This window comes from Toxorhynchites rutilus, chromosome 3 (assembly GCF_029784135.1).
Source record: "Toxorhynchites rutilus septentrionalis strain SRP chromosome 3, ASM2978413v1, whole genome shotgun sequence".
Taxonomy (NCBI): Eukaryota; Metazoa; Arthropoda; class Insecta; order Diptera; family Culicidae; genus Toxorhynchites; species Toxorhynchites rutilus.
In genome coordinates, this window is record NC_073746.1 from 163,438,946 (window position 1) to 163,455,870 (window position 16,925).

The 16,925-nt window shown below is 38.5% G+C and overlaps 1 protein-coding gene across 12 annotated transcripts in view; it reads left to right on the forward strand.

The window, feature by feature from the left end:
- LOC129779679 (multidrug resistance-associated protein 1) overlaps nucleotides 1–16,925 on the forward strand; it is a 59,461-nt gene that overhangs the window by 29,641 nt on the left and 12,895 nt on the right. For 3 of the 12 annotated variants that reach the window (XM_055787302.1, XM_055787301.1, XM_055787303.1), the window contains exon 10: nucleotides 10,905–11,128. The exons of 7 other annotated variants lie outside the window; for them this stretch is intronic. In XM_055787302.1, coding sequence (XP_055643277.1) covers nucleotides 10,905–11,128 — 224 coding nt within the window. Of the gene's footprint in view, nucleotides 1–10,904; nucleotides 11,129–11,332; nucleotides 11,554–16,925 lie in introns of all 12 variants that reach the window. 2 more of the 12 variants (XM_055787311.1, XM_055787306.1) reach the window with 1 other exon arrangement.

Sequence of the window (16,925 nt, forward strand, 5' to 3'; positions counted from 1 at the left end):
ATGTAATTTAACAAATCCAAGAGATTTGATGGGATAAACCTCCTGAACAAAGAGTTTGCTTTTGCTTTTTGTTCAGGAGGTGTATCCTAACAAATCTCTTGGATTTATTCAATGACATCTACCACAGCTACTCGTTAAATGTCTTATTCAAAGTAAATCCTGCTACGTGGATTTAGCTTCACGTCAAAAAACCAGACATTCTCGTCAATGATTATTTTTGGCATTACTGCAAAATTAATGATGTTGGTTTGTCCAATTTTGGGTGTTTTCGCGCAACTAGTAAATGGTGGCGTTAAGTCAGACCGGACCATGTGACATTTTTATGATTTCGAGAAAAACGAACATAAAGTTTAATGCTCTGCAATTTTCAAAGTTTTATGTTTTTACTTAGGACACGTAACCACTATTTTAATTCGGATTTGGAAATAATAACAAATATACGTGCGGTAACTTTGAGATCACAGAATATTCTGCCTCCGGTTTATTCTTTTTATTTTCAAAAGTCTATTTCCTCGATCGTCCGTATAACAGAAGGGTTTACTCATTTTACCGAACATTAGTATTTTTATGATACACTACACAAAGCATTTAATTGTATCGTTCAATATTGTTCTCAGAAATGTTAGCTACTCTCTGGCAATACTTTTAAATATGATAGGCAGTTATTTGGCTGCCTATACGTACATGGTTCACCCTGACTGAACCAAATGAAGCATTTTATAAGAGTTGGTTCACTATGACTGAACAATTTCGAAATATTTTTAAATCAATTAACAGTTGTGAGTCAAAGTGTGCCATTCTGTTATTAAAATCAGAGCGAGAGCAGCAGAACAGTCTCTGCCATCTATTACAGGCCTGGCAAACATGTTAAGCATAAACTTTCCATTTTCAATCATCTTAGACAGTATTCGTCAATAGAATCGTCAAATTTGAATTCATTGTTATCGTTACAGCCTAAATCGCACTCTGAAATAGAACATTTTGCGATCATTCACACTGAAGACCAGCATTTTTCACTGATCCGTTCAGTCGGAGTGGACCAAGTTTATTTTTTAAACTACTCACAATGTGCACATTTCACACTAACGCGTTCAAGCACATTCCGACAAGGTACCTATTAGCTTCAAGAAAATGTTTTGTTGGTTTGAATTCGGCCCTTGGATATTGTTTAAATACAATATAGAAATGGTTGACACATGGTCCATTCTGTCTGCACATGATATAGAGCCATTTCGCCATGGTAAATGCTACATGGTCCGCTCTGACTGCATACTATGAGGGATTTTCGTTGATCAATCAGAACAATTTCGATCCGTTATTCCTGCTGTATGCGTGATTTTCCAAATCTGATAAATGTGATATGTAGCTTACATAATGCTTAAGGGGGTGTAGAGACACAAATTTCTGACGTTTTTCGAGTTCCGTAAAAATAAAACAAAGAATATTTTTACTATCCATTATATCATTATTTGTTCATCTATTTTTTAACAATAGAACAAAAATTAAACGGAAGAAAAAATATTCATAACTAAAATAGTTAAGAGCTGATGAGTGAGAGGATTAAAAAAAAGTAATGCCATGGCGCACACGATTCTAACCCTTCTGGTTATCTGAAACAAAAATATCGAACAGATTTTGAATCTGTACAGATGCCGCTATCGCATGAACCTCGGACAGGTCTAAAACATTTTTTTTTGACAAAATGACGGCCGTTTGAAAAACAAAATGCGGTTCAAATCTTTTTTCTGACGTTTTCCGATTTTTTTAAAATAGTAAAATTTGAAAAATATATTTTTTTTAAATATTAAAATTTAAAAAACATCATTTTTTAGAGGTTCATGCGATAGAGAGATGCCTGCAGATTGTTTCCATATAAATTTGTTATGAATTTGTTATGATCCATTCATAATTTAATCTTTCTTCAGAACATTGCCTTTTCTTAGGCATTTTACGTTGAAGGTGGAAGGAAGCCACAAATGGCAACCACAATAGCGCTCACTCCTTTCATCTCACTCCCTCACCCCTCGCCCGATATTCAATAATTTTGCGAGACAGTGCGTAGAAAATGATCGTTTTCGCACACATCCCATTAAGTAGTATCAACCAAACTCTAATCGATTACACACAAGATATAAAATTTTCATCTGCCGTCGCAATGTGTAATGAAAAAGTCGGAAAACTGGAGCTAGTGCTCTGAAAGTTAAATTTTCATTTTTCAATTTTCCACAATGGTTTTTTTTCGTATTGGTGAAAGCATCTTTTTTTTCGACACCGATGCCAGACAACATTATCGATAAAAACCACCAAATAAAATGTTATTCCTGAGTCATAGCGTTTCATGTTATGAAAATCAGTAAAATAAAATTGTGTTGGTATCAATACAGTTATTTTTTACGTTTAATGGGTCTATAATGTAAGTTTTAGCAACTTTAACATTGCTCAAGAAGATTGTATTGCAGAGCTGGGAACACTGCTACGGCTGCCTATGCTTTCAAAAATAGTGAACGGAGAAGTATTATATCAATCAAAATGCCTTGACCAACGAAGAGAAGGGTTAAAGCTCTCCAACGTGAATATATGAAAAAAATACGATCAACGAAGGAAAATATTAAGGAATTAGCAACATCTCTCAGTATCACAAGAGAGATTACTATTGTGCAGTACATTCTCGTAAACGGCTACTGTCGTATTTTGGAAAAATGGAAAATGTGCAATATCGGTCGGTCATTCGATTCTTATTTTTGGAAGGGAAATCGCGCAGCGAAACAAAGCGCTTGGATGTTGTATACCAGGGATGGCCAAACGGTAGTCCGCGGTCTATCGGTCGCCCGCGTAGGTATTCCTAGGCGCCCGCCAGCTGGTTTAGGATAGGGTCACCTTCAAACGCAATTGATTGAATATCCCTCCTCCTTTTTCCGTGATCATTTTTAAGGTGTTTCTGCTAACCTCAATAACACATATTATTTGTAAGAGTAGATATTTCTTCATTAAAGTTTCCGTTTTAATATTTTCTTTCAAATAGTTGGTTATTTAATATTAACACATCCAGTTGTTCGACCATAACTTGTAATAAAGCAAAAAATTGCCTATAGGAGCAATTTAAGCAATGTATTCTCCAGGCATATCATTTGTTGAATGACCAATTGAAAAAGGTGGAAACATTCGGAAACAAACTCAATTTTGTTTTTATTGATATTCGAAACCTTATAATTAATCTGAGCTAAACTTTTGGAGAAAATTTCGCTTTTGAAGACTGCGAATGCCAGTTTTAATGAAGTATTTTTACTTTGATATTAAAACTATGATAAGTAATGTGAATTAATTGCGCAGATTTGTTTCAAGAAATATATTCATGAATAGAGCAACTAGTGAATGAGAAATTAGAAATTTCTAAAATTAAATATTGACTCTATCATGTAATCCAAGTTAAACAGAATTTTGCTCGTTAGCTCTATTTTGCTGTTATAGATACAGTCAGGTGAAAGCTGTCGGAATAATTTTTCGAGCTGTTTAGTTTGCTTGTTACATTCCTCATGTTTTGCTTTGGGAAATATTTCGGAAATGTTTCAAAATATGCAATTCGCAGACGTTCAAGAAACAACTCGAGTCGATAAGATTCTATCGATTTACAAAATACGAAAATTTACAGCGATCGTTCCTTTGAACCCAATTTTCCACTACTCGGCCACACATTTCGACCCGAATGTTGCGATTTTCACGTTGGATGTTGTCTCTGAGCTCTTCTAAAGTTGCTGGCTTGATGGCATAGACCAGTGACTTGATGAAGATCCATAAAAATAAATCCAATGGCTTCAAATCGCATGAACGAGGCGGCCAATCGACAGATCCATTTTTAGAAAAAACACATTTACCAAACTTACTTTTGAATACATCCATTGTATCGTGCGCTGTGTGGCAAGCGCCACCGTCTTGTTTAAACCACATATCATTGATATCCCGATCTTTCAATTCTGGTCTAAAACAGTTAACCACATGTCGCGATAGCGCTCTTCACATGACGATCGTTCTGATCGGCGAAGAAATACGATCCAATCACTTCTCCGGCATTAAAACAACATCAAACAGTATTTTTTGCGGATGCGATGGTGTTTCTTGAAGCACAAATTGGTTTGCATCTAACCAATAACGCACATTTTGCTTGTTGACCAATATTGGTCGTTTAGCCAAAAACGAGTCTGATCGTTGAAGATGATTTTGTGATAAAAATCATCTTTTTTTTTCAAGATTTTCCAGAGCCCAAGAAGAAGTTTCGTCGCTTCATATGGTCAAGTGGCTTTAGTTCTTGAATCAATTTGACCTTGTAAGAATGTAGCTAAAGAACTTTTCGCAAGATGCGTCACAATGAGGTTTGAGGGATGTCCAGTTCTTGAGAACGCCATGCAATTGACTGATTTGGGTAATTTCGGATGAATTTACTACTTGCGGTCGAGATATTTTCGTTGCTTCGTGCGGGGCGGCTTCTCGTTGACACGGGAACATCCAATTCAAATTCTCAACTGTCGGCTGGTACGATTATTACGGCTAAAAATTGGAGTAAGCACTCTTAAAGTACCAATCACTGACTCCGAATTTCGGTAGTAATTGTTAACAATTATTAAGCGTTGCTCGTTCCTGTACTTCACCTAGTTGAAAATGTTGATTTTGACTAACGTTCGACATTAACAAACCATTAAAATATTTTGAGGGATCGTTCACACGAAGGCACAAAACTGTCAAGTCGCTAACCCTTTACCTCTAGATAATTGAGGAATATAATAATCATCTCGGGTCTATTTTTATGGAAAATAAATGCTTTGTATGTTCATAAGTGACGATTTCCTTTGAAAAATCAACGATTTTGATTGATGATACTTTAAGAAAACAAAGTAATACTTATCAATTGTTTAGTAACCGGTGATTAGTTTTATTATTCTTATTTTTTTAAATTTAGTTATATCTTTTTTTGGTTTAAAAAAAGTTTCGTATTGCGAAATTACAGAAACACGCACAGTCTGTGACATACGAGTTATGATTTTGCGCGCAAGTACAGGAGGGCAAAACTATGTTTTATTATCTAGTTCTACATTCATGGTAGACATGGTAGATTCACAATTAGTCGCCCGTTATGCCCAAAAGTTTGGCCACCCCTGTTGTATACGGTGACTCTTCTCCTTCGATGGCGACCGCCAAAAATTGGTTTAACGAGCTTCAACATGGTCGCACGTCGGTTTTTGATGAGCCACGCTCAGGTGCCCCGAAAACGGCTACCACGGAGGATAACGTGACAAAAATCCACGATCTCGTATTGGCAGACCGCCGATTGAAGGTGCTCGTGATAGCTGAAATAGTAGGCATCTCAAAAACCGTGTGGGTCATATCCTGCATGAAATTTTGGGTATGAGAAAACTGTCGGCGCGATGGTTGGCGCGTTTGCTCATTCCGGACAACAAGCACAACCGAGAGACCACTTCAGTGTAGTGTTTGACGCTGTTTAAGCGCAATCCGAAGGAGTTTCTGAGTCGTTTCGTGACCGTCGACAAAACATGGATCCACTGGTACACACCAGAGATCAAGGAACAGTCGAAACAGTGGATTTCACCCGGCGAACGTGCTCCGAAGAAGGCGAAGACTTTCCTATCGACCGGAAAAGTGATGGCCACCTTTTTCTGGGATTCACAAGGTGTGATCTTTATCGACTATCTGGAGGAGGACAAAACGGTCACAGGGCTCTACTAGGCCGAATTATTGGGCCGATTCGACGCCGAATTGCAGTCAAAAACGGCCCCATTTTGGGAAGGAAACAGGTGCTCTTACACCATGACATCGCACCGGCTCACACCTCCGCCGTCGCCGCGGCCAAATCAGTCGATTTGCACTACGAACTGCTGCCCCATCCCCCGTGTTCTCCAGATTTTACCCCGTGCTACTTTTTTGTTTTCCAAGCTTGAAAAAGTCACTCGTCGGGCAGAAATTTGGGTCGAATGAGGAGGTAATCGCCGCCACGGAGGCCTACTTTGCAGACTGAGAGAAAACGTATTTTTCAGATGGATTAAAGAAGTTGGAGCATCGCTGAATCAAGTGTGTCGAGCTAAAAGGAGACTATGTTGAGGAATAAATCGCCACTTTTCCAAAATGTTTGTTTTTTAGTAGTACTTATCGGACTGCCCTTGTATATATTTATACTTGCAATTGTTCATCGGAACACATCGTTCATACATTTTACTTCAGAATTGATGATGATGTGGATTCTGCTCTGCTGCCAGAATGTTGTAATGTTCTTAGTTTGAAGAACCTTTGGCAATTAAAAAGCTGCTTAGCACACATATACAGTGGTTTTCCGTGAAAAGTGGTAATTTTGTTCTTTATCGCAAAATATTAGACCGGTTTTTTTTATTTTTTTCATCAGGGCCCCTTTACATTTTAGGGTGGTCCGAAAAATCAACTTTTTCCTCTTTTTTCCAAAAATGCCTTTTTTTAAATTCATAACTTTTCAACTAGTTGGCCGTTTCTGACGAAGCCTAGTACTAGTTCTTTTTCAAAAAATACTACTCTTCCTGAAAAAATGATGTTGTTTCCGTTATAATTGATTGTATTTGGTTGTATTGGTCCCCATGGCCTAGTGGTAAGCGTTGCGCTTGCCAAGATGGGGGCTTCGGGTTCGATTCCCGTTCGGGTCAGAAATTCTATCGTCATAGATCGTTTTTATGGCTTGCACTGGTAAAGGGGAACTGTCTAGGGTGTGGTGGGATAAGCATTGGGCATTGTCAGTCCTCAAGAAAAACCACAAATACCCGGAAACAGCTCCTCTAAGCGAATTGACACCGCTATAAGCGTCTTTGCCCAGTCCTGGTGGTACTCGGGACGTAAAGCAGCAGTATCACGATGGTCCTCCTGCGAGATAGTGGGGTTGGTCGCAGGCCTTGCAAGCCGCACCACTAAAACACCAAGCAACGAACGATACACATGAAGATTTGAACCGGACTAATCAACACAGACCCAGGTGACGAAAACGGACTAACGATTGGAAACTCGAGACGTGGAATTGTCGATCTCTCAATTTCATCGGAAGCACTCGTATGCTTTCCGAACTATTGAAAACCTGCAAGTTTGACATCGTAGCGCTGCAGGAAGTGTGTTGGAGAGGATCTACAGTACGAACATTTCGCGATGGTCATACCAGCTACCAGAGCTGCGGCAACACTCACGAGCTAGGTGCAGCTTTCATCGTGTTGGGCAATATGCAGAAGCGAGTGATTGGTTGGTGGCCAATCAACCCAAGAATGTGCAGATTGAGGATTAAGGGCCGATTCTTCAACATCAGCATCATTACCGTGCACAGCCATCACCTTGCAAGTCCCGATGATGACGAATTCTACGCGAATACGAACGCTGCCCAAAACATGACATCAAGATCACCATCGGAGATTTCAATGCCCAGATCGGTAAAGAGCAGGAGTTCAAACCTGTAATTGGTATGTACAGTGCACACCAGTTAACAAATGAAAACGGCCTAAGACTCATCTATTTCGCCACCTCTAAGAATATGGCCGTACGCAGTACCTTCTTCCGACACAAATTCTTCCACCAATACACCTGGAGGTCACCAAATCAAACAGAATCTCAGATCGACCATGTTCTGATAGACGGTCGACATTTCTCGGACAAAACTGACGTCAGAACCTATCGAGGCGCTAACATCGACTCGGACCACTATCTAGTGATGGTGATGCGCCCAAAACTGAACAGCTGCACCGTTCTCATGAGACGCGAAAGTTCTACCAGAAACTCAATGCATCCCGAAAAGGCTTCGTGCCGCGAGCAGAAATGTGTCGGAATAAGGATGGGAGTATACTGACGAATGAACGTGATGTGACCGAAAGGTGGAGGCAGCACTTCGATGAACACCTGAATGGCGTACAGGCAGAGGACCAAACTGACGATGGAAGCGATTACGTTGGTGCAGTAAATAATGAAGATGTACCACCCCCAATGATAGGTGAAGTAAGGAATGATATTAAACAGTTGAAGAACAACAAATCAACTGGCAAAGATGGCATCGGAGCGGAACTTATCAAGAAGGACCCAGAAAAATTGGTTAGTTATCTGCATCGTCTGATTGTCAGAATTTGGGAAACAGAACAACTATCGCAGGAGTGGAAAGATGGGGTTATTTGCCCTATCTTCAAGGAAGGGGACAAACTAGACTGTGAAAACTTTCGTGCAATCACCGTCCTGAATGCCGCCTACAAAGTGCTTTCCCAAATCATCTTCCGTCGTCTATCGCCACTGACAAACAGATTCGTGGGAGGTTATCAGGCCGGCTTCATCGAAGTTCGGTCTACTACTGACCAAATCTTCACCTTGCGGCAGATTCTCCAGAAATGCCGTGAGTACAGAGTCCCCACGCACCATCTATTCATCGACTTTAAATCCGCATACGATTCGATAACACGAAAAGAGCTATGGAGAATCATGGACGAAAACGGCTTCCCCATGAAGCTGACAAGACTGATTAAGGCTACGATGGATACAGTGCTGTGTGTGAATTTCGGGTGGATTATCTGATCCATTCGAGTCCCGCAGAGGGCTTCGACAAGGTGATGGTCTCTCTTGACTACTGTTCAACATTGCGCTAGAGGGTGTTATGAGACGAGCGGCGTTTAACTTGTGTGGTACGATTTTCAATAGATCCAGTAGACATTGTCGGCAGAACATTTGAGACGGTAGCTGAACATTACACCAGACTTAAGCACGAAGCAGAGAGAATTGGACTGAAAATCAATGCGTCTAAAACCAAATACATACTGGCTTTCGAATCCGAGCACGACAGGACACGATTAGGTAGTAGTGTAATGATCAACGGCGATGAGTTCGAGGTAGTGGACCAATTTGTCTACCTTGACTTAATGGTAACGTCTAACAATGATACCAGCTGCGAGATCCGGAGACGCATCATCAATGGGAGTCGTACCTGCTATAGTCTCCATAAACACGAGACTATGCGAAATCGAAATCGTGCGAAATGTTCCTTGTACAAAACGCTCATAAGACCAGTTGTCCTCTACGGGCACGAGACGTGGACAATACTCGAAGAGGACCTGCGAGCACTCGGAGTCTTTGAACGGTCTTTGATCTTCGGCGGTGTACAGGAGGATGGCGTATGGAGGCGAAGGATGAACCACGAGCTCACGCGACTCACCGGCGAACCCAGTATCCAGAAAGTGATCAAAGCTGGAAGGATACGCTGGGCAGGACATGTTGCAAGAATGTCGGACAACTATCCTGCAAAAATGGTGTTCATCGGGAATCCGGCTGGTACGAGACGACGAGGAGCACAACGAGCAAGGTGGTTAGACCAAGTGGAGCATGACATGGTGAGCACGGGGTGCCCGTGGAATTGGAGGGAGTTAACCACCAACCGAGTTAATTGGAGAAAAATTGTGGATCAGGCCATGTTGTAAAGACGTTAAGGCAAAATAAATAAATAAATTTGGTTGTATTTACCGTTCTGAATCATACGTCGGACAGCTTCATATTTCGAACACTCTTTAGAAATAACTTGAAATAAAGGGTTACTCTAAAGAATCAATTGTTAAGCATTTTATGTTATCTTTAAAGAGTGTCCGAAATATGAAGCAGAACGGTACATGGGCTCGGAACCAAGGGCGCTATATTTTTTTATATTTTTTTCTTGAAACCTGTAGGTTTTTACATAACATTCAAAAATCAGAGGGGCGTTATTTTTTTCGTTTTTGTGTAATGGTTTTTTATTTCATCAGTGTTGTAGAATAGCTAATTGGCCTCAATTTGATATGTTGATCATCGCAATCGGTCCAGTAGTTCAAAAGTTATGAATTTTTGAAAAAAAAATCGTAGAAAAGGGGAAAAAAATTAATTTTTTGGACCATCCCAAACTGGAAAGGGACACTCTGATAAAAACAATTGAAAAATGCGGGCCTAATATTTTGCGATAAGAAACAAAACTACCGCTTTTCACGGAAATCTTAGAACCACTATATTGGTTTGGAATGGAATGGATGTATATCAATGTGAATCACTGTTGTAGAAATTATTTCATATTGTATTCAATATGACAGCGGATGGGGGATCTCTTACAATGACTTTATGACATCACCACGTTGATGCTTGTTACCAATGCATTTTTCTGTTCGCCAACAGCCTTTACCATGACTGGGTTGGCTTGGTTTGAGGCAGAATGCAACGCGAGCAAGTACAAAAAACTTTTAGTGTGATCAGGAATCAGTAATTGTGCTATATATGTACCAGAAAGGAAATACATTGATTGATACGTAATATGGTGTAGTTTTGAACATCTGAATCGTCTCACTGCGAGATTATGGCAAACAGAAACAAATTTATCAGTGAAGGAAAGAATAGAAAGATAAATAATGAAGTTTAGTAGACGAAGCCATTGTTACCATAGATCAATAGGAGCGGTTCTGTGTGCAAATTTTAGGTCCAGAAGATTCCAGACATTAATTAGTTAAATATGAGACATGTGTTCAAAAATATGAACGAAGACAATACGAACATATTCTTGTAATACAGATACAGACACCCTTGATAATCAAGGTTGTATGGCATTCTTTCTTTATTAAATGATTACAGTATTCGGATGGTGCTTGAGAACGACACTAGTGATTGTTTGTAATGTTTGTTTTTCGTCTAACTATACTAACACCACTCATCGCATGGCCTGCGGGCACTAACCCTCCTCCACATTTTACATCGTGCTTGAGAGCATACGTGAAGACTGAGCTTTGTCCTCTGTATATAGATCATCAGTATGTGTAAGATAGCAATAGATATTTTTTATGGAACGTTTTCACAAACCCATCGCTCACCATAATTTGTGTGTACATTTCGTGTCATGTCCGGCGCAGTGTTTTCTGTGCTACTGTCCACGCTGGCGCTGTATGTCGGAGCACTTGGCGCGTCCCGTATCCTGCACAAACAGTTGCTAGAAAATGTGCTGCGCGCACCGCTTACATCGTTCTTCGACGTAACCCCACTCGGACGGGTGCTGAATCGTTTCAGCAAGGATGTCGACACTACCGATACCGATCTGCCGGCAACGCTCCGCGCTTGGAGTGCCTGCTTCTTCGGGGTATCACTATTTGTATTATTTCATGTTAACTGGTTATTGGTGGGGGCTTGTTGGTACAAAGCTGAAGTCTTCTTGGCGCACGTTTTTGGTCTATATGGGCGCAATATCTAAACACTAATCAATAAAACAAAAAAAAAACAATAGATTAATCTGCTTCACTTCTGGTAAATCGTGCTGACTTGTAATTGTAACCTTCCACGTTAGTGGTTTCGCTGTACTGTGGAGTGCTAACTGTAGTGATGGGTGGAATGAAGGCAACACTAGCATTGCATCAGCGCCTGCTCCGCAACGTGATGCGATCGCCGATGGCGTTCTTTGACACCACCCCGAAGGGACGTATTGTTGCACGATTCTCGAACGATATTAACACCCTGGACTACAGCTTGCCGTTCAATATCAAACAGTTCATCCCGTCCATCTTTAGGGTAGGTTAGCACGAAAAAATCATTCGTTGATTCTATTGATTGGCTTTTCAAATTGTAGTTATCCCATTGATTTTGTTCGTTGTAGCGTTTACCGTAGCTTCTAATTATACCAAGTCCGTTGTTTTTTTTAAACAGCTGTGTTTAAGAAATTTGTTAACCTGTAACATTCTTTAGTGAATAGCAGCAGCTCCGTTTTTACAAGTCAACTTTTTTTTTGAGGTCTAACTCCATGTTTTGCTACTTTTTTAGACATATGTATTTCATTTGTGACATATTGATCAAAATTATGAATGCACTCTAAAGTCATAGTTTTTGTCTTTCCCGACATTCTTGAATTGTTCTATTCACTTTCATTAGACAGAATCGAGTTTCATCGTTCGTTGATGTACGACATAAAAACATTGTTACTATTGATTAAATGAACTTCAAGGATTTTCAGGATAGAGTTATGTGTATGCATCATCGTGTGATATTTTATTGCCTTATGATTTAGAATTTCAAAATACGTGATACCTTTGATATACTCGTCGAAGGCTATTTCATGCTAAACCGATACACCAATACCTCGCTTTACGGCCTAGATACATTCCTGGGCCGCTAAGAAAAAAGCCGTATAACGAATCATCTATTCCAATACAAATGCATACAAACTCTATCGGATCGGTTCCAAGCTTGTTCAACGAAAAGCCGTATAAAGAGCGGCCGTATAGCGAGGTATAGGTGTATGGTGGTTCTCAGATTTTCATGGAAAGTGTATGTTTTATTCCTTATGTCAAATGATTAAACCCGTATTTTTTATTTCTTCATTAGGGTGCCCATTTTAATTTTAAGGTGATCCGAAAAATCAATTTCCCTCCATTTTTTTTCTCCAAAAATGACCTTTTCAAAAATTCATAATTTTTGACCTAAGGACTGTATGGAAGTCTTTAGCAACATTTATTCCCGAAAAACTAAAAATTCCTTCTTTTTTCCACTACAAAAATTCATAACTTTTGAACTACTGGACCGATTCAGATGATCGAAAAATTGAATTGAAGCTTATGTTAGTTAATTTTCTTCGAAAAAAATATTACTTTTGCGAAAATTTTGATATTTCTTTTTTTTTTCATTATTGATTGAGTTATTTTTTTTAAATAATATGTCCGAAAATCAGAGAGGTGTTATTTTTCGTTTTTGAGTTATTATTTTGCAAATTTAACATGTCATCGTTCAATATTCCTATGTGACTAGACTAGACATATACGACTAGAATTTAATCTTCCGGCAATTGTAATATTTTTTAAAAGAAGTTTAGCTTATTGGCTTTAATTCAGTAGTTCAAATGTTATGAATTTTTGCAAAAAGTCATTTTTTGATAAAAGAGGAAAAATGATTTTTCGGACCACCAGTTAACTTTGAAAAATCATATCTCAAAAAGAAAAAGTCACAGGAGGGTTGTGTCCGAGACACGACCGCATAATTGACGTAGGATTCCGTTGGCTATCTATAGATTTTGGATATGTTTGAAGAACTACGTTAAACTCTTTGATAATGATTTGGTGGTCCTGAAAAGGGCCGTTTTGTTTGGTTGTTGGGTATTGTTTGTTCATTCCATGAGTGTTTACCGAGTGATGATGACAGAAGGATGGTAAACAGTAAATGGATGGTGCGTATCAGATAAAAGATACCGAATTGGAACGAGATATGATGAAAACTGCCCTCTGTGATCCTAGACGAGATGCCTCCTGTGTTATGTATGGATGAAAAAAAGAAAAAAAACTCACGAACGTAATATAAGATAATTACCAATACCAAACACAATTATCAATTTTTCTCATCAGTAAAAACATGTTACTTTAATATAGAGAAAACATATTTGAAAAGGAAAAGGTAATTTTCTTTTATAATTTTTACTTTCTGAGTGTTTATTCAACCCAATGCGAACTTTAATTGGACCAACAACAATATTTCTTCACTTTTCCAATTTTTCTAGCCGTATAAACTTTCCTTGGGTGAAAAAGAATACAGCAAAACAAACAGCTCAAACCAAACGACCCGTTCTCGAGCGGGAACACACCTTGGTTTTTATTTATGAAAATTGAAATAAATCGTTTCATATATCAAGTCATTTTTAACACAACTGCTATCATTTACAATTTTACACTTACACTTGGGTTATTGATATGAAATTTCACGAAGTAACCAACATTAAAGTTCCAAATTTAAATTTTATTTGCTAGAATTAATCGTATCACTCACCTTACTTGCAATATAAAAATGCCCCCGACTTGCATATATTTGCAATGCCGATTTCCCCCGGGGACCTTGGTTTTGAAGTCTCTGTTAGGGAATACATTTCGGTAGGAACAAAAGTTCCCCCTATTTTCATGTATCTGCAATGCCGATTTCCCTCAGGCAGCTTGGTTTTGATGTCTCTGTTAGGGAATACATTTCGGTAAGAACAAAAGCTCCCTTTACTTAGATAAAAGAAAAAAGGGTTGGAAGAAATTTAGTGAAATGCCTCTGAATTTGTTGCGAGTCTAGAATAGTACTTTTTCCGGAAAACTCTGGGAATATTAATTGAATTTGTAAAGGCAATCTGCAATGTTGGTAATTTTAGCAACATGATTTACCGATATCACGATCAATCGTATAAAGATGGTGGAGTGACTTACACCATCAGTATGAGTAAATGCTGAGTATGTGGAATAGATCGATATCCAATCAGAGGAGTTATAATGCTAAGAATTAATATCATTTTAATTTTATTACTGATCTGATCGTTTCATTATTTACTTGAAGATTCAAATGAAGAAATTTAGTTAATTATAACATTAAAAAACACAATCGCTTCTCTTCGTTCATCGCAGTGCAGTAAATAGTAGTAATATGAGCAGTGTAATAAGACACTATCGTGACAGGCATGTTTCGACTCTACAAAGAATGTGATTCAAATGTAGATTTAGCTTATTGCACATAATACTTATAATTATTGTTTTTCGAGCGATTTATGAAAGCTGTATCTAACTACGTCTGTTGTGCGGAAAAACAGTGATTTTTCGGAAACGTTTTTTCAAAATTGCTCAAATGTTTTCGAACAAAAAATGTTTGTTTGCATATTGAGCAAACGCATTACATTGCGTAGAATGCAAAACGGCGAAAAAGTCGATTTTGTTCATTTTGTCGCTTACGTCTCCCATACAAACATGGGCAGTGTAGTCCAAATCAATGAAAACAATAGAAAGGGCCTACAATCAATAATTTCGAAAATAAAATCCATGTTTTTTGCAAGTTCGATATTTTTAAATAAAGGCTAGCTCATTGGATTCGATTTGATATGTCGATTATCTAATTTGGTTCAGTGGTTCAAAATTTATGAATTTTTGAAAAAAGTTATTTTTGGGAAAAAGTAAAAAAAAAAAGATTTTTCGGACCACTCTAAAATGGAAATGAGCACCATAATAAAAAATAAAAAAAAACCTGTCCAATGTTTTGCGATAAAGAACACAATTACCACTTTTGACGGAAATCTAAGAACCACTATCTCGGTTTGGCATGGAATGGCCGATACATTCAAGGAGTTCTGGGCCTATATTCTAAGAATCATTCCAATGTTGGTTTTAATTTTTTTGGCCAAATCGCGGGTTGATATCGACCGGTGTCGTTTGATATAAGTCACTACTTTATGATCCAACATGGGCTGGCTGGAACCAGGTTTTCTACCGGATCTAGTCTGGGTCTAATATTTTGCGATAAGGAACAAAACTACCGCTTTTCACGGAAATCTGAGAACCACTATATCGGTTTAACATGGAATGGCTGAATGATTATTTCACAAAAACCTCACTCGCACGCCGTTCTACGCATAGTTGTCCCTTGTTCCAAAATCAGCAACGGAGAAAAACGCAATGAATGTTTTCTGCCATATTTGTCTACCAGAAGCTTTAAACAATTCAGTTTAACAATACACTGGGTTTTTTTAAAAGCACTGAACTATTGTTTAATTAAATGTGACAAGATCCCTTCACTCGAATCAATCAAGCATGATTATAGGCTTAAAATTCATGGTGGGACAGTTACGCTTAGAATATCAACATGGGACAATTGAACTTGATGTTGTTTTTTTTAAATACTGGGACCAAACAATAGTTTTTTATGTGTTATGTGTTTTTCCGAAAGATTATGCATAAAAAACATCGTTTGATGAAGAAGGGAGTGATCTACAACCAGTGATGTCCATATCCTCTATGTAGCGAAGAGAAACTTAAATTCACCCACCTCAACGAGAACACTCCTCTTTGGTCTATAATCACCATAGTCCTAGATAAGTGCGAGCGCTAGATGATGGAAGATAAGTTATTTCTTCACTCAACACTCGATCGCGCTAGAGTTTGGAAGGAGAGCGCACAAACTCTCTACAGTGCAGCGGATAAATTCACTGGAGAGTTTACTTTGGTGAGCTCTTACCTGTGTGCTCTGGTGGATGCGTACAGGTAAAAGAACAGAAGTTTCATTTCTATTAACTTAGCGCTGTGATTCGCTGGAAAAAGTGAACCGAGGTGAAACATGCGTGTGGATTATCACCCCTATTCTGTATTTCGATCGATTCGAAATATTCCGAACGACTTGATAAAATTTCATTCTGTATTCCGTTCGAGTTATTTTTGCATTCGTTCGGTATGTTTCTCTTCGAACTTTAAATGGGCAAAACGTTCGAAATAGGGAATGAGAAATTATAACTCGAACGGAATAAAGGTTTCGAACGAAATGGAAATCCGTCGGTATACAGAATAGGGCTGTATATGTCGAATAAGAGTGCACTCTTCAGTACACTTTTCAGTGTACTCGTCAGTGTGGCAGAGTGGGGATTAGCGCGCTTCGGTGCTGTACATAGGTTTTCGCACACTCGAACTCCCAAGAGCAAAGAGAGTGTAAGAGTGTGACTCCGGTTAAAGGGAAAAGTCATTTCAGTGAAAATGCACCTACAACACATTTGCAGAATATAAATCTCATTGTTATTAGGCATTCGCTAACACACGTGTTCTGTTAAACTTTTTTTTTTATTTGTTTGAGAATAAGTTCATTCTTCTGAATCAGGAATGAGTGCATTAGTCCTTCTTGTACTTGAACCGATTAATTTATTAAAGATTTCCAAATATATAAATGGTGGGACAGTTATGTCTAGAGTATCGACATGGGACAATTGAGCTTGATGTTGTTTTTTAAAAGCTGGGAGCAAACAATAACTTTTCTGTGTTTTTTCCGGAAGATTAGATATAAACACATCGTTTTATGAAGAAAAGTGAAAATTGTCAAAAAGTAACATGGGACAACTATGCGTAGAACGGCAGTTTAGTGTGAAATAAATGTACATAATATACATTGAAATATGT